At 44.9% G+C, this 21285-nt stretch overlaps 1 protein-coding gene across 1 annotated transcript; it reads right to left on the bottom strand.

Moving 5' to 3' along the window:
- Nucleotides 1-16676: 16676 nt before the first annotated feature.
- On the bottom strand, nucleotides 16677-20331 carry IMP3 (IMP U3 small nucleolar ribonucleoprotein 3). Its single transcript, XM_036844600.1, has one exon. It carries the CDS (start codon nucleotides 17761-17763, stop codon nucleotides 17209-17211), a length of 555 nt encoding a protein of 184 aa, XP_036700495.1. The 5' UTR covers nucleotides 17764-20331; the 3' UTR covers nucleotides 16677-17208.
- Between the last annotated feature and the right edge of the window lie 954 nt (nucleotides 20332-21285).

Raw genomic sequence — 21285 nt, 5'->3', positions numbered from 1 at the left:
AGGTACTGTGCCAGGCCCAGGAGATACCAAAATGACCAAGACTGAGTTGGTCCCTGCCCTTCAGGAGCTTACAGCCCAACTGTGGTAGGAAAGACAAAAGATAGATGCCATAGCTGAGTGCAGACCAGTACCAGGGAGCTCAGGTGGCTGGGTAGAGAATGAGTCAGGTGGAGCTGCTGAAGTTACAGTGTTGGGGAACTCCTCTCCCAGGAGGTGACATTTGAATCTAGGCCTAAATGATGAGAAGGAGCCAGTTACAAGGACAGGGGGACCAACCATTTCTAGTGGGTGCAAAGAGAGGCTTTGTGTAAGTGGTAGACAGAAGGCCAGGAGGAGGGGGAACAGAGGGAGATGGGGTCACTGAGGCAGGTGGGATACAGAGGCCTGTAGGCCAGAATGAGTAGTTTGGATTTTACCTCCATTGCAGATGAAGATTTTTAAACAGTTGTGACATAACTGAATTTGAGCTGTAGAGAGAGCACACTGGCTACTGGGTAGAGAACTGAATTTAGCCAAGCAAGCATGGAGGTCAGGAGGCCAGTAAACAGCACTTGCACTCAAGTTGTGGCAGTGGACGTGGTAGGAAGGGCTGGATTTGGGATACAGTCTGGAAAGAAAACCAAGAGGGCTTACTGTTCTTAAAAGGGGGAAGTCAGCAAGAATTATACACATGTGCAAGTCTAGCCCGCAGTGAAGACTTTCCCCTTGAGGTTATTGGAACTGAAAAGGGAATAGCTTTCTCCCATGTAATTTGATATTATTTAAGGCCTAGAGGGGGAAACTGAGATTATAGAGGTGAAATAACTCACCCAGGCCACCATCTAAGTCATATTGAGGACCAATGCTTCTCACAGCCCACTTGGGGACACCTGTAGGAGAGGGCTTCTTCAGCTATTTGTGGAAGGAAGGAGAAGCTGACCTGAGAGGGTGACAAAGTCATGTATCAGTGGGACTCACATGTGCCAGGAGGCAGAAACTGCAGTCACAGGAGACTCTAAAGCTCTTGGAGGTGGCAAACCTCTTCTCCATCACTACAAGGTCCCTGGGGCTCAGCTCTGGGTTGCGGGAAGCACGTCAGAGTGATTAGGGTTTTAGGCTCTGGAGCTAGATGGCTTGGGTCTAAATCCTGACTCAGCTCAATGCTGGCTCTGTGGCCTGGGTGGAGTTGTTTCACCTCCATATGCCTCAGTTTCCCCCTCTGTAAAATGTGGCTAATAATAGTATCTACCTCATAAGATTGTTATAGTTAGTTAACGGAGTCAATCCACGTAGGATGATTAGAATAATACCTGGCACAGACCAAGTCCTCAAAAATGTTGTTTTGTTAGCATTTAACTTCTTATTACAAGACAACTTTTCCCAGACTTCCCTGGTGGTCCGTTGGTTAAGACTCTGCGCTTCCACTGTGGAGGGCACAAGTTCCATCCCTGGTCAGGGAAGTTCCGCATGCCACGTGGTGCAGCCAAAAAAAAAAACAAATATAAAACCAAGATAACCTTTCCCTTACTGATTTACTTACATCATAAATAAATCAATAAATCAACCTCTAGGTGAGCCCAAGAGAATCTCTTCCCTGCAGATAAAACTGCTTGCCCAGATTAAAGGGCTTGAAGCGGCTCATCCAGGTTGTGTACATCCAGAAGGCGATGGGGCCAGGATTTTAATCCAGGCCCTATTGATTCCAAAGTCCTAATCTTTACCCTATTGGACACTGCCTGTTCTGTATTTAAAGAGGTCTAGTTTCACTTCTAATTTTCAGCTGGTGAGCTGAATGGGTGACCTGGCTTATCTCTACATTGCCCCTCTGTGCTGGGAAGAGTCACAGCCCCAGATGGGGGTGGGAGGAGGGCTATCCTCTGGAAACTTCCCCGGGGCCAGGTAGTTGGAGCCCATTCTCAGACGCCAAGACCAAACTTGCACAGCTTTCATCCTGAGTCAGGGGTGGGGATGCTGGGCCAGGCAAAGCACCTCCAATTTCTTCTCTGTCTCTTTGTAAGTACAGACTGCACTTTTTTATCTCCTGTCCTCCAAATCAGAAACTTTCAGGGCAGAAACTAGAGGCTATCTGATTCAGCCTCCTCTTATTACAGAGAGGAGATGGAGTGAGACCCAGAGCAGGAGAGGGATGTGCCCCAAGTCACAGGGCCAGTCATCTGCAGAGCTAAGACTCCACTTCACTTTCTTTTCGCCCACCCTTCCCTGCAGCTGGTCCAACCTCTGCCCCTCAGCTGTTGGCAGATGATCTAACATTTCAGTAGTGGTTACTCTGTGCCAAGGGCTGGGCTATAGGCACAAGGCTCATGCTTCTCATAGTGTGACACCCTGACCAGCAGCACCAACATCACCTGGGACCTTATTCGAAATGGAAATTCTGGAATTCCCTTGCAGTCCAGTGGTTAAGACTCCAAGCTTTCACTGCCGAGGATCCTACAAGCTGCACACCGTGGCCAAAAAAAAAAAAAAAAGCAAATTCTCAGGCCCACTCCAGACCTCTTGAATCAGAAACTCAGAGGGGATGGGCAGCATCTGTTTTCACAAGCTCTCCTGGTGATTCTGATGTCTGCTCAAGTTTGAGAAGCACTGCTCTAAGCCATAGGTGTGTGGAACTTGGAGACAGCGGGACCTAGGTTCAAACTGCCTCCATCACTTACTAACTCTGTGACTTGGGCAAGCTATTGTCCCTGAACTTCAGTTTCCTCATCTATAAAATGGCCGTAATAATAGTACCCACAGGGGTTATTGTGAGGACTCCATGAGATAGCACGAAGTGTGGTGCGTAGAAGCACCCAGTCAGGGACAGCCTATCTCAGGTTTAGTGCTTTCAGCCAGCAACTGTAGCCAGTTAATAATGAATAACACTATTGTTTCCTTTGTGTTTATTTTTACCTGTTTGCTCCAAATGCAACTGCTTTTCCATTTACGGTAGTGATACAAAAAGTTTTGTGGAAAGAGAAAATGATAAAATCCACATTCTTCAATTCAGCCCTAGCTACAGATTAAAGCAGAGACAGGTCTGTGAGCTTCAGCTAGCAGATCCAATGAAAACCCTTCAGAGGGACGTCCCTGGCGGTCCAGTGGTTAAGACACTGTTCTTCCACTGCAGGGGGCATGGGTTCTATCCCTGGTCGGAGAACTAAGATCCCACATGCCACACACTGTGGCCAAAAAATAGAAAAAGAAAAAAAGGAAAGGAAAGAAAAGAAAAACCTTGAGAGAACAAACAGTGTCAACACAGATACACCAAGGAGGCAGGGCCCTGACCTCAGATAACGATGAAAACCCACAAAATGCCCAAGTCCAATTGAAGGACAATGTTCAAAATGCCTGAAACTATCAACTCCTCAAAACTATCAACTTCATCAAAATCAAGGCAAGTTTGGACTTCCCTGGTGGCACAGTGGTTAAGAATCTGCCTGCCAATGCTGGGGACATGGGTTCAAGCCCTGGTCCGGGAAGATCCCACATGCCGTGGAGCAACTAAGCCCGTGTGTCACAACTACTGAGCCTGTGCTCTAGACCCCGCAGGCCACAACTACTGAGCCCGTGTGCACAACTACTGAAGGCCACGCACCTAGAGCCCATGCTCTGCAACAAGAGAAGCCACTGCAATGAGAAACCTGCACACCACAACGAAGAGTAGCCCTCACTTGCCGCAACTAGAGAAAGCCTGCGCGCAGCAACAAAGACCCAATGCAGACAAAAATAAATAAATAAATTTATTAAAAAAATAAAATAAAGGCAAGTTTGAGAAACTGCCAAAGCTAAGAAAAGCCTAAGGAGACATGGCAGCTAAATATAATGTATCCTGGATAGGATCCCAGAACAGAAAAAAGATATTGGGTAAAAAATGAGGAAATCTGAATAAATAAAGTATGGACTTTAGATTATAACAGTGTATCACTATTGCTTCATTAACTGTGACAAATGTACCATACTGACCCGAGATGTTAATAATAAAGGAAACTGGATGTGGGATACATGGGAACACTGTACTATCATCCCAGTTTTTCTGTAAATCTAAAACTATTCTAAAATAAAAGTTATATTAAGAAATAACTAGGGCTTCCCTGGTGGCGCAGTGGTTGAGAATCTGCCTGCCGATGCAGGGCACACAGGTTCGAGCCCTGGTCTGGGAGGATCCCACATGCCGCGGAGCAACTAGGCCCGTGCACCACAACTACTGAGCCTGCGCGTCTGGAGCCTGTGCTCCGCAACAAGAGAGGCCGCGATAGTGAGAGGCCCGCGCACCGCGATGAAGAGTGGCCCCCACTCGCCGCAACTAGAGAAAGCCCTCGCACAGAAACGAAGACCCAACACAGCCATAAATAAATAAATAAATAAAAATTAAAAAAAAAAAAAGAAATAACTAGAGCTTCCCTGGTGGCGCAGTGGTTAAGAGTCCGCCTGCCAATGCAGGGGACACGGGTTCGAGCCCTGGTCCGGGAAGTTCCCACATGCCATGGAGCAACAAAGCCCATGTGCCACAACTACTGAGCCTGCGCTCTAGAGCCCGCGAGCCACAACTACTGAAGCCCACGTGACTAGAGCCCATGCTCCACAACAAGAGAATCCACCACAATGAGAAGCCCGTGCACTGCAACGAAGAGTAGCCCCCGCTCTCCACAACTAGAGAAAGCCCGGGCACAGCAACGAAGACCCAACGCAGCCAAAAATAAGTAAATTAAAAAAAAAAAGAAATAAGTAGAACTGAAAAAAAAACTAGGACTGAAACTATAACGTAGAAGAAAACACAAGGGAAAATCTTTATGACATTGAATTTGCCAATGATATCTTGGTTATGACACCAAAAGCACAGGCAACAAAAGAAAAAAGTAGATAAATTGGGCTTCATCAAAATTAAAAATTTTTGTGCATCAAAGGACACTGTCAGGAATTCCTGGCAGCCCAGTGGTTAGGACTCTGCACTTTCACTGCCGGGGGCCCAGGTTTGAGGCCTGGTTGGGGAACTAAGGTCCCGCATGCCGCTTGGCGTGGCCAAAGCAAGCAAACAAAAAACCCAACAACAACAACAACAACAAAAATGGACGCTATCAAGAGTGAATAGAGGGACTTCCCTAGTGGCGCAGTGGTTAAGAATCCACCTGCCAATGCAGGGGACATGGGTTCGAGCCCTGGTCCGGGAAGATCCCACATACCACGGAGCAACTAAGCCTGTGCACCACAACTACCGAGCCTGTGCTCTAGAGCCCGCAGGCCACAGCTACTGAAGCCCGCGCGCCACAACTACTGAAGCCCACGCACCTAGAGCCCGTGCTCCGAAACAAGAGAAGCCACTGCAGTGAGAAGCCCGTGCCCTGCAACGAGGAGTAGCCTCCGCTAGCTGCAACTAGAGAAAGCCCGCGTGCAGCAACGAAGACTCAATGCAGCCAAAGATAAATAAATAAATAAAAATAAATTTATAAAAAATTTAAAAAAATAAAAGGACTTGGATAGACTTTTTTATTTTTCTATTTTAATTTTTTATTTGGATAGACATTTAAAAATTTATTTATTTATTTATTTGGCTGCATCGGGTCCTTGTTGTGGCATGCAGGATCTTTAGTTTCGGCATGTGGGACCCCGACCAGGGCTGAACCCTGGCTCTCTGCACTGGGAGCACAGAGTCTTAGCCACTGGACCACCAGGGAAGTCCCTTGAATAGACATTTCTCCAAAGAAGATATACAAATGGCCAATAGCTCATAAAAAGATGCTCATCACTAATCATTAGGGAAAAACAAATCAAAACTACAGTAAGATACTACTTCACACCCATTAGGATGGCTATTATTAAAAAACAAACAAACAAAACAAAACTCAGTATTGGTGAGGATGTGGAGAAATTGGAACCCATATGCATTGCTGGTGGGAATATAAAATGGTGTAGCCACTATGGAAAACAGTATGGTGGTTCCTCAAAAAATTAAGCATGAAATTACCATGTGATCCAAAAATTCCACTTCTGGGTATATACCCCAAGTAATTCAAAGCAGAGACTCAAAGAGATATTTGTACACACAGGTTCATAGCAACATTATTAACAATAGCCGAAAGATGAAAGCAATTCAAGTGTCCATAGAGAGATAAATGGATAAACAAAATGTGGTGTATGCGTACTACATACAATGGAATATTATTCAGCCTTAAAAAGGAAGAAAATTCTGAGACATCCTACAATATGGATTGAGGACATTTTGCTAAATAAGCCAGTCACAAAAGACAAATACTGTATGATTCCACTTATATGAGGTAATTTGTTATACTGTGATTTTTTTTTTAAAGATGTATGTATTTCTAATTATTATTTATTTATTTATTTATTTGTTTGGCTGTGTTGGGTCTTTGTTTCTGTGCGAGGGCTTCCTCTAGTTGCGGCAAGCGGGGGCCACTCTTAATCGCGGTGCGCGGGCCTCTCACTATCGCGGCCTCTCTTGTTGCGGAGCACAGGCTCCAGACGCGCAGGCTCAGTAATTGTGGCTCACGGGCCTAGTTGCTCCGCGGCATGTGGGATCTTCCCAGACCAGGGCTCGAACCCGTGTCCCCTGCATTAGCAGGCAGACTCTCAACCACTGCGCCACCAGGGAAGCCCTATACTGTGATTTCTAATAAGAAATATGCATTTGGTTTTATTCCTGTTTCTGGCACAGAGCTCCTAAAACTCTTGGGATTTCCTATATGAGTAGAGTGATAAAGATGTCTTTTGCTATTTGTAGCAAGCTCCCTTTCAGCCACACCTGAATTTAAGTTAGTGAGGTAACTTTTAGAAAGCGCCTAAGGATGGGCTGGTTGCCAGGGGAACCAATGTGCGATTGGAGGGTTTTAATTTTTTTTTTTTTTTTTTGGCAGCACGTGGGATCTTAGTCCCTGACCAGGGATCAAACCCACGCCCCCTGCATTTGAAGGGGAGTCAACCACTGGACCGCAAGGGAAGTCCCGGAGGGTTTTAACTTTTAGTCTAATGCCCTCCCCTCACCTCCAGGGAGGGGAGAGGGGCTGGAGGTTGACTTAATCATAATCCTCAATTATGCCTATGTAATGAAGACTCCATAAAAATCTTAAAACTACCAACCAGGTTTGGAAAGCACCTGAGCTGCTGAAAATTTTATGTATGTGTTACCTCAATAAAAAAAGAAATGGAAAATGCTTGAAGTGTATTTTTCTTTGATTATAATAAAAAAAATCAATGTTACCTTGAAGTTCCTTTCTTGTTCGATTTATGCTTATTCATTTTCCTATCTTCATGAAAATGGCCTGGCTAGTTTGTCAGGAAGTTCTCTGGAGACATTTTAACATTAAAAGCTTACTGAAATTAACACGACATTGTAAATCAACTATATTTGAATAAAAAAAAAAGCTTATCGTTATCTCCTGTGGAATGTATCCTTCATTTCAAGCAGGTATTAGTAGGTGCTTGTTAATGGGGAAATATTGATATGTTAACCCATGTTGACTGAAATAAAAATGCACAACGTGAGAGCTGAGTTTGTTTTATTTGGGGATTTAGGACTGTAGCCAAGCAGACAGCCTCTCAGATAGCTCCAAGGAATTGCTCCTAAAAGGTAGTGGCAGGGGTGGGCAGCACATATGTGATTTTGGAGAAGAGGTACATGCAATTAAGCACACATCTTGGTAGAAGGCTACTGCTAGTCACAAGGAACAAATACCTTAGTTAATGCTTTTAGTGTTTTTCTAAATGAGGGAAGGTGCAAGAAATTAGTTTCATAAAATTTTCTCCTGAAAATATCTAACTATCTGAACGCCTGTTCTGCCAGTTTTCCCAGAGCACGGAGTGCCCCATTCCTCATCGCCACTCTGAACTCCTTTTAGGGTGTGTTGAAGGTCAGCGACTGCAGTGACTAATGACTAATGGCTCCTTGTAGAGCCAGATGGTGAGCGACATTCTTTAGTTGGCATCCACCTGCTATGACTTCAGTGCTTTTATTCTGTAATTTCACTGGTGTAGAATATATCTTCGATTCACTTTTAAGTCCAAAGGCATCAAGGTGATTTGTCTTGCCTTCTCTCTGAGACCTGAATGTGCGATTCTAGAAGATTAACATCCTTAAAGCTTTTCCCTGGGCAGTTTCCTTTCATTTATTTATTTATTTATTTAAATTTTTACTATTTATTTGGTTGCGCCGGGTCTTAGTTGTGGCAGGCGGGCTCCGTAGTTGCAGCTCACCAGCTCCTTAGTTGCAGCTTGCAGGCTTAGGTGCGGCATGCATGTGGGATCTAGTTCCCTGAACAGGGATCGAACCCGGGCCCCCTGCATTGGGAGTGCGGAGTCTTATCCACTGCGCCACCAGCAAAGTCCCGCAGTTTCCTTTTAAAATAAACTTAAGTTGAAAGAAAAGAAAGATAACGTAAAGAAAATGATTGAGAAAATAATAGTTGTGAGTTAGCCAAATGCAGAGTGAGGGGGTTCAGTCCACATAAGATTGTCCTCATTTCTGACAGCATTTGCAAATTCAGAGCGTTCCCCAAACCACCCTCAGCTTTGATAACTCACTAGAAAGACTCACTGAAAGTTGTTATTCTCAGGTATGGGAAAGGGAAAAGATATGATTAAAGTCACCCAAGGGAAGAAGCCCAGACTGAAGAGCTTCCATTGTCCTCTCCCTGTGGGGTCAGGACAGCATTCCTCTGCCAGCGTCCACAGATGACAATATGCATGGAGTACTGCCACCCAGAGAAGATCACTGGGCCAGAGTCTTTACTGGGGCTCCATTACATAGAAATGGTTAAGTGTCCACCTGGGGGCAGTTTTCAGCCCCCTCAAGAAGCCCAGCTGCTGCCCCAAAGTTCCCACCCTCCATCACATTGTGAGTGTGGCTCAGAGCCCCACCCTTAGTCACATTGTCGTTATCTGACTGCTCCAAGGACCCCAGGCAAACAAAGACACTCCTATCAGACATGACATTCCAAAGGTTTAGGGATTACCTCCCAGAAGAAAGGGCGATGACCTTTTGGGGCAAAGTTAAATTCTTTACTATACAATAATGCAAGTGGGAAGCGGCTATGGCAAATGGTGTGATAATGGTTCAGAATGACCAGACCTTGGGAAACACAGCATGAGGCCTGGCTGGGCTGGCTGAGCCCAGAGCGGAACCCAGAGATGTAAGCAGCCAGCTTACTGTAGCCTCTGTCCTCTCAGGATAGGGACTGTGCCTCCTCTGTACTCATTTCTCCCTCGCTTTGAGAGCACCATGCCTATCACCAGGGCTGGAGCTAAGGAGAGGCAAATGGAGTGAAACAGGAGGGAAGGGGGCAGGGCACAACCTTTGAAAGAATGACATAGCCCGAGGACATGACATAAACTAATTAGAACCAAATGGGTCCAAGATGGCAGACAAGTTGACTTGCACTAGACCTTGAGCTTCAGTATATGCTCACTGTAACACATCAGCAAGCTAAATGGCACTCCACAGGCACTGTGACACTTCCAAGACCCACCATAAGGATCAAAAAGTGGGCGGTGGCCCAATTCCTGGAAATCCCCGCCCCTTCCTGAGGTAGTTGTAATACTCCTCCCATTCATTAGCCTATGAAATTACCCACCCCTATGAAAGTGGCAGGGAAGTGGTGGGGGTGGTGGTGGTGGTGGGATGAATTGGGAGATTGGGATTGACATGTATACACTAATATGTATAAAATGGATAACTAATAAGAACCTGCTGTATAAAAAAATAAATAAAATAAAATTCAAAAATTAAAAAAAAAAAAAAAGAGAAATTACCCACCCCTATAAAAACTGACAACCCATACCCTGGTGCCTTTCTCACCTTCTGAGATGACCCACATTCTGTCTGTGGAGTGTGTTTCTCTCTAAATAAATCCACTTCTCACCTATCACTTTGTCTCTCACTGAATTCTTCCTGCGATGAGACATCAAGAACCTGAGCTTCATTAAGTCCTGAAACCAGGTGTGTGATCTCAGTTGGAAGACTGTGGGTTTTGGCCGGCTTTGAGTCCCAGCCGCTTAGGTTCAAGTCCCAGTCAGAGTTTTGGCTGGGTTCGGGTCCCAGCACGTGGGTTCAAGTCCCAATCTGAAGTGCACAGTTTTAAGACCTAGGGCGCAAAATTTAAGGAGGTGCTCATTCTTGGGGTCTGACAAGTGCCCTAGGTGCCTCCCTTGCTTCACCTTGATCCCAGCCTAGCTGGTCACAACAAAGAGGCTGAATTTGAAGCAGTTATTAATTACCTACTGTATGCAGGGCCTCATCCTGGGGGCCATGGTGGTGATATAGCTAGTTTTCCATTGTGCCTGAGCCACTCTCTTGGGTAGTCATACTCACCATAGGCAACTTGAGAGTAATATTAAAATGTCATGCAGGTTAATTGCTGCTGCTGAAGGATGAGACAAATGCATCCCAGCCAAGTTGCCACAGTTACCCCAGCCAAGGCATCCTAGACCAGCTGACAGCCAGCCAGCCTACCCCCAGACTTAAGGGCAAGCACAGTCAAGGTCAGCAGAGTCATTAATCCAGCACACATTCAATAACAAACTCTAAGTGAGCCCAGCAAAGATCTGAAGTGCCCAGCTAGCCTGCAAATTCATGAGCTAAATAAATGCTTATTTTTTTAGCTCTTGAGTTTTGGGTTGGGTTTGTTACACACCATTATGGAGGCAATAGATAACTGATACAGAAATTGGTAAGACCAGAGGTGCATGTGACTAAGTTGGCACGGAATTGGGCACTGCCAAAAGCTCTGACCTAATTCCTTATAGACTAAGGCCTGAGCTCCCCTCTTCCCTTCTGTTGGCTACTCCTCTGGCTTGCTCAGCCCCAAACCCTCAGCTGCTGGTGACTACTGTGGTCAGAGACATTTTTACCGTGACATAGCTCACATGCAAAATCCCGTGGAGGTCAGGGAGGGAGGCAGCAGGCCTCAGGGGGGATGGCAGCCTGGGACCTGCTTTCATCCACAGTGCTCCCACATCTGCTTGGTCCTATAATTTTGATTCTCCAGATCCAGCCGGAGTCTCTTGGACATCACTTAACAATGAGGCCTGCCCAAGAGTCCATCTGGGCATACAAGCTCATTAGAGGGCTTTGTGATATCTTCACATTATCTCCATTTCACAGATAAGCAAACAGGCTCTGAGGTGGGAGGTAGCTTATTTGTAATCAAATAGTTAATAAGGGACTTCCTTGGTGGTCCAGTGGCTAAGACTCCATACTCCCAATGCAGGGGGCCTGGGTTTGATACCTGGTCAGGGAACTAGATCCCACATGCTGCAACTAGAGATCCTTCATGATGCAACTAAAGACACCGTATGCTGCAACTAAAAGATCCCACATGCTGCAACTAAAACCTGGCACAGCCAAATAAATAAATAAATATCAAAAAAAAAATAAAAGATGGAGCCAATGTTCTGACTCAATAGCTGGAAACAACAGTTTCTTTTTTTTTTTTTAATTTAATTTAATTTACTTTTGGCTGCATTGTGTCTTTGTTGCTGCACTTGGGCTTTCTCTAGTTGTGGCGAGTGGGGGCTGCTCTTTGTTGCGGTGCACGGGCTTCTCATTGTGGTGGCTTCTCTTGTCGTGGAGCTCGGGCTCTGAGTGCACGGGCTTCAGTAGTTGCGGCACGTGGGCTCAGTAGTTGTGGGGTATGGTCTTAGTTGCTCCATGGCATGTGGGATCTTTCTGGACCAGAGCTTGAACCTGTGTCCCCTGCATTGGCAGGCGGATTCTTAACCACTGTGCCACCAGGGAAGTCCAGCAATTTCTTAAATATTCCAAGTTAAAGTACCACTGTAATTTGGAAAATGTTGAGGTGTCATCAAACTTCAACAAAAGGTTTTGACTCATCAGTGGCTCATCAGTGGATTGTGAAATAATTTAGTAGGTTGGGACCCGCATTAAAAAATTAATTAATAATAATAATAGTAATAATAAAAGGAATAGGAAAGATCAGAGGGCATCACAGTTTCATAAAACTTTTGTTTCTGTTATCTATATACTTAATCCCTCTAGGAAGCTGGCCTAAGTTGTGATGGCACACCAGGCTCCCAGAGGCTGAGGAAAGCTGACCTTTCTTTTTTTTCTTCCTTGTGATGAGAAACTTTGAGGATCTACTTTCTTTTTTTTTCAAAGGATCTACTTTTTAAATTATTTATTTATTTATTTATTTTATTTGGCTGTACCACATGGCTTGTGGGATCTTAGTTCCCCGACCAGGGATGGAAGCTGTGCCCTGGCAGTGAAAGCGCTGAGTCCTAACCACTGGACTGCCAGGGAATTCCCAAGCTGACCTTTCTTTGACTCACTGAATTTGGGGGAGAAATGATTCTCAGCTCAGTAGGCTCTTTGTCCAAGCCTCTTTCTGAGGGCAGCCAGGTTAGTGTCACGCCTCTCTTTTTTTTTTTTTTTTTTTTTCACACACACACACTGTATTTTATTTTTACAAGAGATAAATAGACTGACACCAAGCATTGTACATGGATGACCACAACAAAAGCAACAATGATTGCAATTACCAAACATGAAACACACTCATACTATGTCATAATATTGACATTTAGTCCAGTAATCCTCCACTGTAACAGCTCCTTTACTTTGCAGTGAAAATTGATTTGTATATTCTTTGCCTCTGAGTCCTTGCGGGATTTTTTTTTTTTAATTCAGACAGAAAGTCACAAAAATTATACTCATCTTCATCAGTTCACTCAGTCCCATATAATTAATTTTTTTTTTCATCTTGATCTTTTGTACGCCTCTCTTTTAATGAGACCATTTCAGTTGCTCTTTGATTAAGGACACTGCTTTTTAAAGCTAAATGTTTCTTTTCCCAAAACCTGCCACAGGTATATAAACTTCAGACTGAGATCACACAAAACTGTAATATTTATCTTAGTGTAACGCACAGTCTTCATAGAAAAGTTGGAAAATACTGAAAAGCACAAAGAAAAAGATTAAAATCACCAGTAATACTACTACCCAGAGAGACAATATTATATCCATTATTTTGTCTATGCTTATATTTGTCTTCAGAACAATGGGATTCTATTGGTACTGTTTTACGTTTTATTTAACTGTTAACTTTTTGAGTCCTTATCTTGCTACAATAATTTTTAATAGTTGAGCTTCATCATAAGGCTATTTAGTAATTTAATCAGTCCCCTGTGGATACATTTTCAATTTTTCTCTGTTATATTCTATTATAGACACAGTGATGAAGATCCTTGTAGTTAATTTTTTGCAAATATCCATATCTTATTTAAGCTGAATTCTTGAAAGTGGCAGTTCTAGGTCAAAGGGTATATAATGTATGTTTCTAAGGTTCTTGATACATGTTGTAAAACCGCTCTCCTGAAAGGTACCAATTTGCCCTGCTGCCCACTGTGTTTACATTTTTTTAATCCATTAGGCTTTTTTGTTGTAAAATGTTTAGCTCCCTGTACTTCTTCTGGGGCCTGGGGAGAGATAGCAGGTGGGGAGCTCAGCTTTGGGGTTTTACCACACGCAAGGAGCTTCTCTAAGGGCTTTGTAGGAATTATGCCATTTAGTTCTCTCTATAATTTTTAATTGATTAATTAATTTATTTTTGGCTGCATTGGGTCTTTGTTGCTGTGTGCAGGCTTTCTCTAGTTGCAGCAAGCGGGGGCTACTCTTCGTTGCAGTGCACGGGCTTCTCATTGTGGTGGCTTCTCTTGCTGCAGAGCACAGCCTCTAGGCGCGCAGGCTTCAGTAGTTGTGGCATGTGGGCTCAGTAGTTGTGGCACACTGGTTTGGTTGCTCCGCAGCATGTGGGATCTTCCTGGACCAGGTATTGAACGGATTTTTAACCACTGTGCCACCAGGGAAGTCCCTCTCTATAATTTTTAATGTCAGTACTATTATTACCCACCCCCCTTTTTTTCACTTTTTAAAAACTGTGGTAAATATATATATATATATAACATAAAATTTGTCATTTTAGCCATTTTTAAGTGTACGATTCAGTGGCATTAATTATATTCACAATGTTGCGCAATCACCACCACTATTTCCAAATTTTTTTCATTGCCCCAAATAGAAACTCTGGACCCATTAAACAATAATTTTTCATTCTTTCCTCCCACCCTCTATTACCATATATTTGTGACACGGAAAATGGAGGCACAGAGAGGCTAAGTAAAATAATCAATGTTACACAGCTAGTTAGGCACAGAAGCCCCAATCCAGACCTGGCAGTCTGGCTTTAGCCTCCTTCTGAATCGCTTGTCTTGCAGTTTTATTTTTTATTTTTTTTTGGTTGCCCTGTGCGGCATGCGGGATCTTAGTTCCCCAACCAGGGATTGAACCTGTGTCCCCTGCATTGGGAGCATAGAGTCTTAACCACTGGACCACCAGGGAAGTCCATTTTTTTTTTAATTAAAAAAAAATTTTTTTGGCCACACCACGCTGCATGTGGGATCTTAGTTCCCTGACCAGGGATCAAACCTGTGCCCCCTGCATTGGAAGCGCAGAGTCTTAACCACTGGACCGTCAGGGACGCCCCCAATTTTTTTTTTTTTTTTTAAAGCCCAAAGTTTCTGGTTACAGGTTCTGGTAAGTCATTTCTTTCTCATTTTCCCCCAAAGGAGAAAAGGAATAGCTTTTCTGAAGAATCTTGAATTTTACTCCTAAGTTCCTAAACCCAGTTTCCTTCAAGCGAACTTTCAAGTTTTATCTGCTTGGGTGATAAGGGCAGGATTCAACTACACCAAAGGGACCAGTTTACCCGTCTTGCCCTGTGGGGCCTTGTGAGAGCTCGAGGGCCGCAGGGGGTTCCTGCTTTCTAGAGCCACCAAACCCTCCCCTGATGAGATTCCTAATCCTGGGAGCCCTGAGGACACTCCTCAAATGGGCAAAGATTATGCCCAGCCACCAGAGCTGATGAATGGGATTCTCTCTCCTTCCTCTCCTAAAGGAATGTCACTGAAAAAAACATGGCCTTTGGAGTTGCACGAGCCTGGACTTGAACCACAGTCTTGGACAAGTTCTTGTCCCAAATCTGTTTGCCAAACTGAAAAGGTGTGAATAACACCACCTACCCGTCAGGGTTGTTGGGAAGAGCAAATGGCAGCCTAGCACAGGCAGGGCCTCAATGTATTAACGTCCATTTTTTTTTTTTTTTTTGGGGGCGGGGGGCCATGCCACACAGCATGCGTGATCTTAGTGAGGGCCTCAATGAATGTTAGCCAAGGCTTGGCAGCTCAGTGCCTGCTCCTTGTTCAAACCTTTACACAGCACCCTGTTGGGGACCAACAACGTTGGCTAGTGCTGCTGCTTCTCTGCTGGCTTGGAAACTCAGATTCAGGGACTCTCTCTAAACCCTGATGTATCCCTTGGGCTAGCTGTGCCAATGTTCACACAACTCTTTTTTTTTTTTTTTTTTAAACATCTTTATTGGAGTATAATTGCTTTACAATGGTGTGTTAGTTTCTGCTTTATAACAAAGTGAATCAGTTATACATATACATATGTTCCCATATCTCTTCCCTCTTGCATCTCCCTCCCTCCCACCCTACCTATCCCACCCCTCTAGGTGGTCACAAAGCACTGAGCTGATCTCCCTGTGCTATGCGGTTGCTTCCCACTAGCTGTCTATTTTACCTTTGGTAGTGTATATATGTCTATGCCACTCTCTCACCCTGTCACATCTTACCCCTCCCCCTCCCCATATCCTCAAGTCCATTCTCTAGTAGGTCTGTGTCTTTATTCCCCTCTTGCCGTTCACACGACTCTTAAAGGAGCATTCCAGCTTCACCACTTCTTGGCTATACAATCTGGGGCAGTTTGACCCATCTCTGTCTCTGTTTCCTCATCTGAAAAGTAGAGAATTGGATTCCCCATGTCATTGGATTGTTGGATTAAATGGATTAAGATATGTAATGCATTTAGTGCCTGACATACAGTAGAAGCATTTGCTATTACTGTCATCCCCAGTGTCACCTTCCCTTGTTTCTTCACCAAATGCTGCCTTACACCTGGGGAAATGGAGAAGGCACACGTAAAAGCAATCCATCGGTCTTGGCATTCTATTATTCTCCTCGTAGAAGTCTTGGGTAAATGAGGTAGTCTCCCTACTCTCCCTTCCAGTGAGGGGGGTGGATTAGAGCAGATCCTCTTGCTTCACATTCCTCCACTGTCATCAGGCTAAGCTCCCTGACTCCCAACCCATCCTTTGCTTCTTTCAGTAAAACCCATTCCAATTGGGAAATCAGAATTAATCTCTGTCTAAATTAAAGGCTGGGCAGGGAGCCATGGCAGGCTGTGATGGGCAGAGGCTGTGCAGGTGCTGCTCCGGGAAGGCAGCCCTAGGGCCTCCTGAGGGCTCCACTCATAAGAAGTTTCCAGGAACCTCCTGGGCCACTTCTAACCGCTAGATGGCCAAGCTACAGGGTGATTATTTCCTTAGGCAAGCAAACACTTCAGACCTCTAATATGGTATTTCCTGGGGCTGGAATATCAACAGGAAGTCCTGTGGGGAAGAGCTCTGCCAAAACACTCATTCCGAGGAAGGGATTGGTAAACTGACAAATTTGTCCAGCCCTGTAAAACATTCTGCAACCTCCACACGCAGGCTCTGCTGCAGGCTTCACCCACAGGCAGATCGCTGCTGTCTCTAGTCCTCTTCTCTGGATTCCTGAGCCAGGGAGACTTATAGATGTGACCCTACGTGAGAAACCCAGACAGAAATTTGCACTTAAAAAGCAGTTATACCATTTATTGGCATTAAGAGAGCATTCCTTTAAACAAGAGAAAGGACTCTAAACACTAAAATCTCATCCATTTTATGAAAACTTGAGACCAAACTCTCCAACATCTGTACACAGCTTAGTCACGAACAAGCGCAAGAATTCGGGTTAAATATAAATTAAACTAAACTGTCCTGCTACAAAGAAATGAAAGGAAAGCTGGGGGCGGGGGTAGCCTCCCTCCCCCCAAAGTCATTGCTTTCACACTACAATGTTTCAGGTACAAGAATGTAACAATTCCCTATGGCAGCGCAAAACCGCTTCCCATTGTCTCTTAAGGCAGTCATTTAATTACCAATTGTCCAAAGGCTAAGAAAATTTTGTGGAAAAAGGGCGTACCCTTTGGCTCTGCGAAGGCCTGTAGCTGAGGAGCCAAGTTCTTGGCTGACACACTCTTGGGGAGGGCGCCTTCATAGAATCTCAGGCATCAGGTCTCAGCTTCCCCATCAATAAAATGCAGTCCTGGCGAGGGAGGACCCGCTAGGCTTCCAGATCGAAGTCGTCACGCTCCTCATTGTACTCCAGCACGTGCCGCTTTATCTTGGACGAGTCAACCCAGGTGACGAAGTCCTCCATGCTGCGCGTGACAAGGAAGGCGGGGTCGGTGACCACGTCGGGGCCCACGCGCACGTGACCCTGCTCCACGAATGCCACGGCGGCCTGGAGGTGCTGCGCCATGCGCAGCTTAAGGAGCACGGTGGGTAGGCGGCGGCGGCAGAAGGACGAGGCCGTGACGAAATCGCAGAGCTCCAGCGACCCGCGCGTGGGGATTAGGCCGAGAGCATACAGTTTGTCCAGCAGCGCGGCCGAGGAGCGCACGCGAAACGGGTCGCGCTCCGGCAGGTCCCGCAGGCGCCGCGCCAGCTCGCGCACAGCACGGCTCAGCTGGTTGTAGCGCGTGTAGTCCTCGCGCCGTTGCAGCCGATAACGCCGCAACACGCGCAGCTCGTGCAAGTTGTGATCGGTGACCTCCCAGTTCAGGAAGTCCACCTGCTTCAGCAGCTTCTGCTCGTGGAACTTAAGCTTCCGCACCATGACGGCGGCTTGGATGCTGCAGGACCCGAGGCTCAGGGCGCGTTTCGGCGCCCGCGCGACTTCCGCCTCAGCACTGGTAAACCGGGCCTGGGGACCCTGGGCCAATAAAAGAAAGGCTCAGTGCCACGCCCTCTGTTTCCACTGGTCAGGGTGGGGCCACGCCCCGCGTCCGTATCTCGCGATTCTTCTCTTCTTCGCGTTCTCTGAGGGAGGCGGGGAAAAAGCGCTGGGAGACGCAGGGGACGAGAGGGGAGGCCCCAAAGACGAGCCTGCGCGGTTTGAAGTTGCCTACAATTAATCACTTAGTGCTGTAATTATTTCCTCTCATTTAAATTTCTGCCATTCAGGGCCTCTCTGGAGAGTCTTTCCCACAAGAGCTTAAGAGGCCAGTTCCGGGAAAGGGGGGTGACTGTCGCGCTAGTTTGGTTGAATTTACTGTGCTGACCGTGGGGGTGGGGGGGGGGGGGTCCTCCCACCTCGTGGGGGGCTTCCCCGAGCCGGCCGGGGCTGATCGGGTATGCCCACCGCCCACTAGCGCCAGGTCCATTAGCAGGCGGGCGGAAAGGTTTCTCCCTGCCAAGTGGGGCTAGGCGCCACCGAACCTATGAAATACCGATTCCCAGGCTGCTTCCTACACCCACAGAATCGGGATCTACACCGGAGTCACCTGGAAATCTGTATTGTTAACAAGAACGCCAGGTGATTCATAAAACCCAGTAAGTTTGAAAAGCTTGGATAGTACAAGTGCTGACCCTTTAATCCGGGCTCAAACGAATTAGCTTGACAGGGTGCACTTCTGGTGCCGAGTATTTAGTTAACAAACTTAACACTTTTTCTGCTAGTATATCTGTTTTAGCCTAATGTAGCGCTACAGGACTAACTTCTTTATTTGCCCAAGACTTTGACGCCACCTAGCTTCTTCGCCTATCATTTTGTTTTATTTTTGTACGCTTCTCATTGTTTTTTTTTTTTTTCTCATTGTTTTTTTAAAATGTAATATTTGATATATGGAAAATACTATATGTAACATATGTAAGATATAAAGTATAATGAATACTTGTGGACCCAAGAGCCAGTTTAAGAAAGCATCACCAGGACCACTTCATCTACATATTCCGGCCACTGCCCCAGTGAGAGGTAAAGGTATCTACTCTCCTGAATTTAGTGTTTATTTTTACCTTTTGTTGAAAAAGAAAAAATTTTTTTAATTTAAAAAAATTTAAAAAGGAAAATGGTTTTATCATTGTAAATGCATCCCTAAATACTGAGAACCTTCTTACTCAAAGTGTAGTCCATGGATCAGCAGAGAGCTGTTGGAAATGCCGAATTTCAGGCCCCATTTCTGACCTACAGAATCAGAATCTGCATTTAACCAGATCCCCAGGTAATTTGTATGCACACTGACATTTGAGAAGTGTTGCTTAGAAGACATCACATCATGTGGAGTTTTTTATCTGTAGCTGCAGTTTTTTTTTAAACTGTTGCATTATATTCCATTGTTTGGTTCTATCTAATTTATTAATCCATCTCCTGTTGGATTTTTTTGGAGGGAATATTTTTAGCAGTGCTGCTATTAACATTCTTGTAGGTTTCCTGTTGCACATATGTAGTAGCTTCTGTTGAATAGTATACATCTTGAAGTTGAATTGCTCAGTTTTAAAGTATGCATGTAAAGTATGCATGAACATGTAAAGTGCATGTTGAGCTTTACTAGATATTGCCAAATTGTTTTCCAAAGGGGCTGTACCAATTTATATTCCTTTGACAGTGCATGGGAGTTCCCTTTGCTCCTCGTTCTTGACAACACTTGGTTGTTAGATTTTTTAAATATTTGCCAATATGATGACTGTGTGATGGTATTTAACTGTGATTTTAATTTGCATTTCCTGATGAATAAAGGTTTCATATGTGTTTCCTCCTCTATGGAATGCCTTTGTGTCTTTTGTGTATTTTTCTATTGGATTATGGGGTAAGTAGAATAATGGCCCCCCAAAGATGTTCACCCAGAACCTGTGAATGTTACCTTACATGAAAAAAGGTATTTTGCAGATGTGATTAAATTAAGGATCTTGAGACCATGACATTGTCCTGGATTAACTGGGTGAGTCTCATGTAATCACAAGTATCCTTATAAGTGAAAAAGGGAGGCAGAAGAGTCAGGGAGATGTGATGATGCATACAGAAGTCTGAGGTGTGATTGCTGGCTTTGAAGATGAATGGGGGCCATGAGCAAAGGAGTGTGGGCAACCTCTAGAAGCTGGAAAAGGCAAGGAAATGGAATTTTACTTAGAGCCGCCAGAAGGAACACAGCCCTTGCTGACACCTTGATTTGAGCCCAGTGAGATCCAGTTTGGATTTCTGGTCTCCAATACTGTAAGATAATAAATCTGTGTTGTTTTAAGCCACTAAGTTTGTGGTAATTTGTTACAGCTGCAATAGGAAACTAATACAGACTGTTTGCTTTTTTCTAATTGATTTGAAGATGTACTTTGTATGTTCTGGATATTAATCCTTAATCAGTTATATATGGTGCAAATACCTTTTCCCAGCTTGCACTTTATCCCCACCCTTCATATTCCCCCAGCCTCACTCCCTCTATCTTCAGCCCTTGCTCAATGTGTCTGCAGGAGGACTCTTGGTTAACTTCCTTCTCCCCGGACAATAAACATAATAAATAAGTAAACTATATATGTTAGCAGGTGATAAGTGTCATGAAACAAAACTGAGCAGGATATAGGAGAGCTTGGGATGAGGAAGGGCTGTAATTTTAAACAGGGCCTGTCAGGGTAGGTCTTACTGAGAAGGTGATATTTCATAGGGGGTTAACCATGTGGATATCTAGGGGAAGAACATTTCAGGAAGAGGAAACAGTGAGTGCAAATGCCTTAAGACAGGAATGTGCCTGGCATATCTGAAGACGAATAACAAAGCCGTCTTGGTTGGAGCAGAGTGGGCTAGGGGGTGCGGAAAGGGGCTCAGATAACAGAGGCGCCATAGGCTCTTTTAAGGACGTTGGTTTTTAGGTTAAGTGAGATGAGGACACTGAAGGGTCTTGAGCTGAGAATTGACATCTAACATGTTTTAAAAGGATCACTCTGATTGCTATGTTGAGAATAGACATATTTTCAGGAGGCAGGGCTGGAAACATAGAGGCCATTAGGAAGCTGTTGTGGTGGTGCACGCAAGAAAGGTGGTAGCTGGGACCAGGAAAGCAGTTGTGAGATGCCAATGAGAGAGGAGTTCCAGAATAAGGAGAGGGTCAAAGGATGGCTCCAGTTTTGGACCTAAGCAAGTGGGAGAAAGTACTCATCACCTGATGGGGAAGGCTGCCAAATAGGACAGATTCGGGGGGCAAGATTAGAAATTCAATTTTGGACATGTTGGGTTGGAGATGTCTATTAGACATTCAAGGGGAGATGTCAAGGAGAAAGATATGTGAGTCTGGTATTTTATTTTTTATTTTTATTTTTTAATTTTTGGCCAAACCTCGCGGCATGCAGGATCTTAGTTCCCCGACCAGGG

The sequence above is a fragment of the Balaenoptera musculus genome, chromosome 2 (genome assembly GCF_009873245.2).
Source record: "Balaenoptera musculus isolate JJ_BM4_2016_0621 chromosome 2, mBalMus1.pri.v3, whole genome shotgun sequence".
Lineage (NCBI taxonomy): Eukaryota > Metazoa > Chordata > Mammalia > Artiodactyla > Balaenopteridae > Balaenoptera > Balaenoptera musculus.
Note: the sequence above shows the minus strand (reverse complement) of the source record. Positions and strands in the feature narration are given on the sequence as shown.

Bases quoted from the DNA above. Each gene is read 5' to 3' on its own strand.
- IMP3 (XM_036844600.1), bottom strand. From the start codon at position 17,763: ATGGTGCGGAAGCTTAAGTTCCACGAGCAGAAGCTGCTGAAGCAGGTG.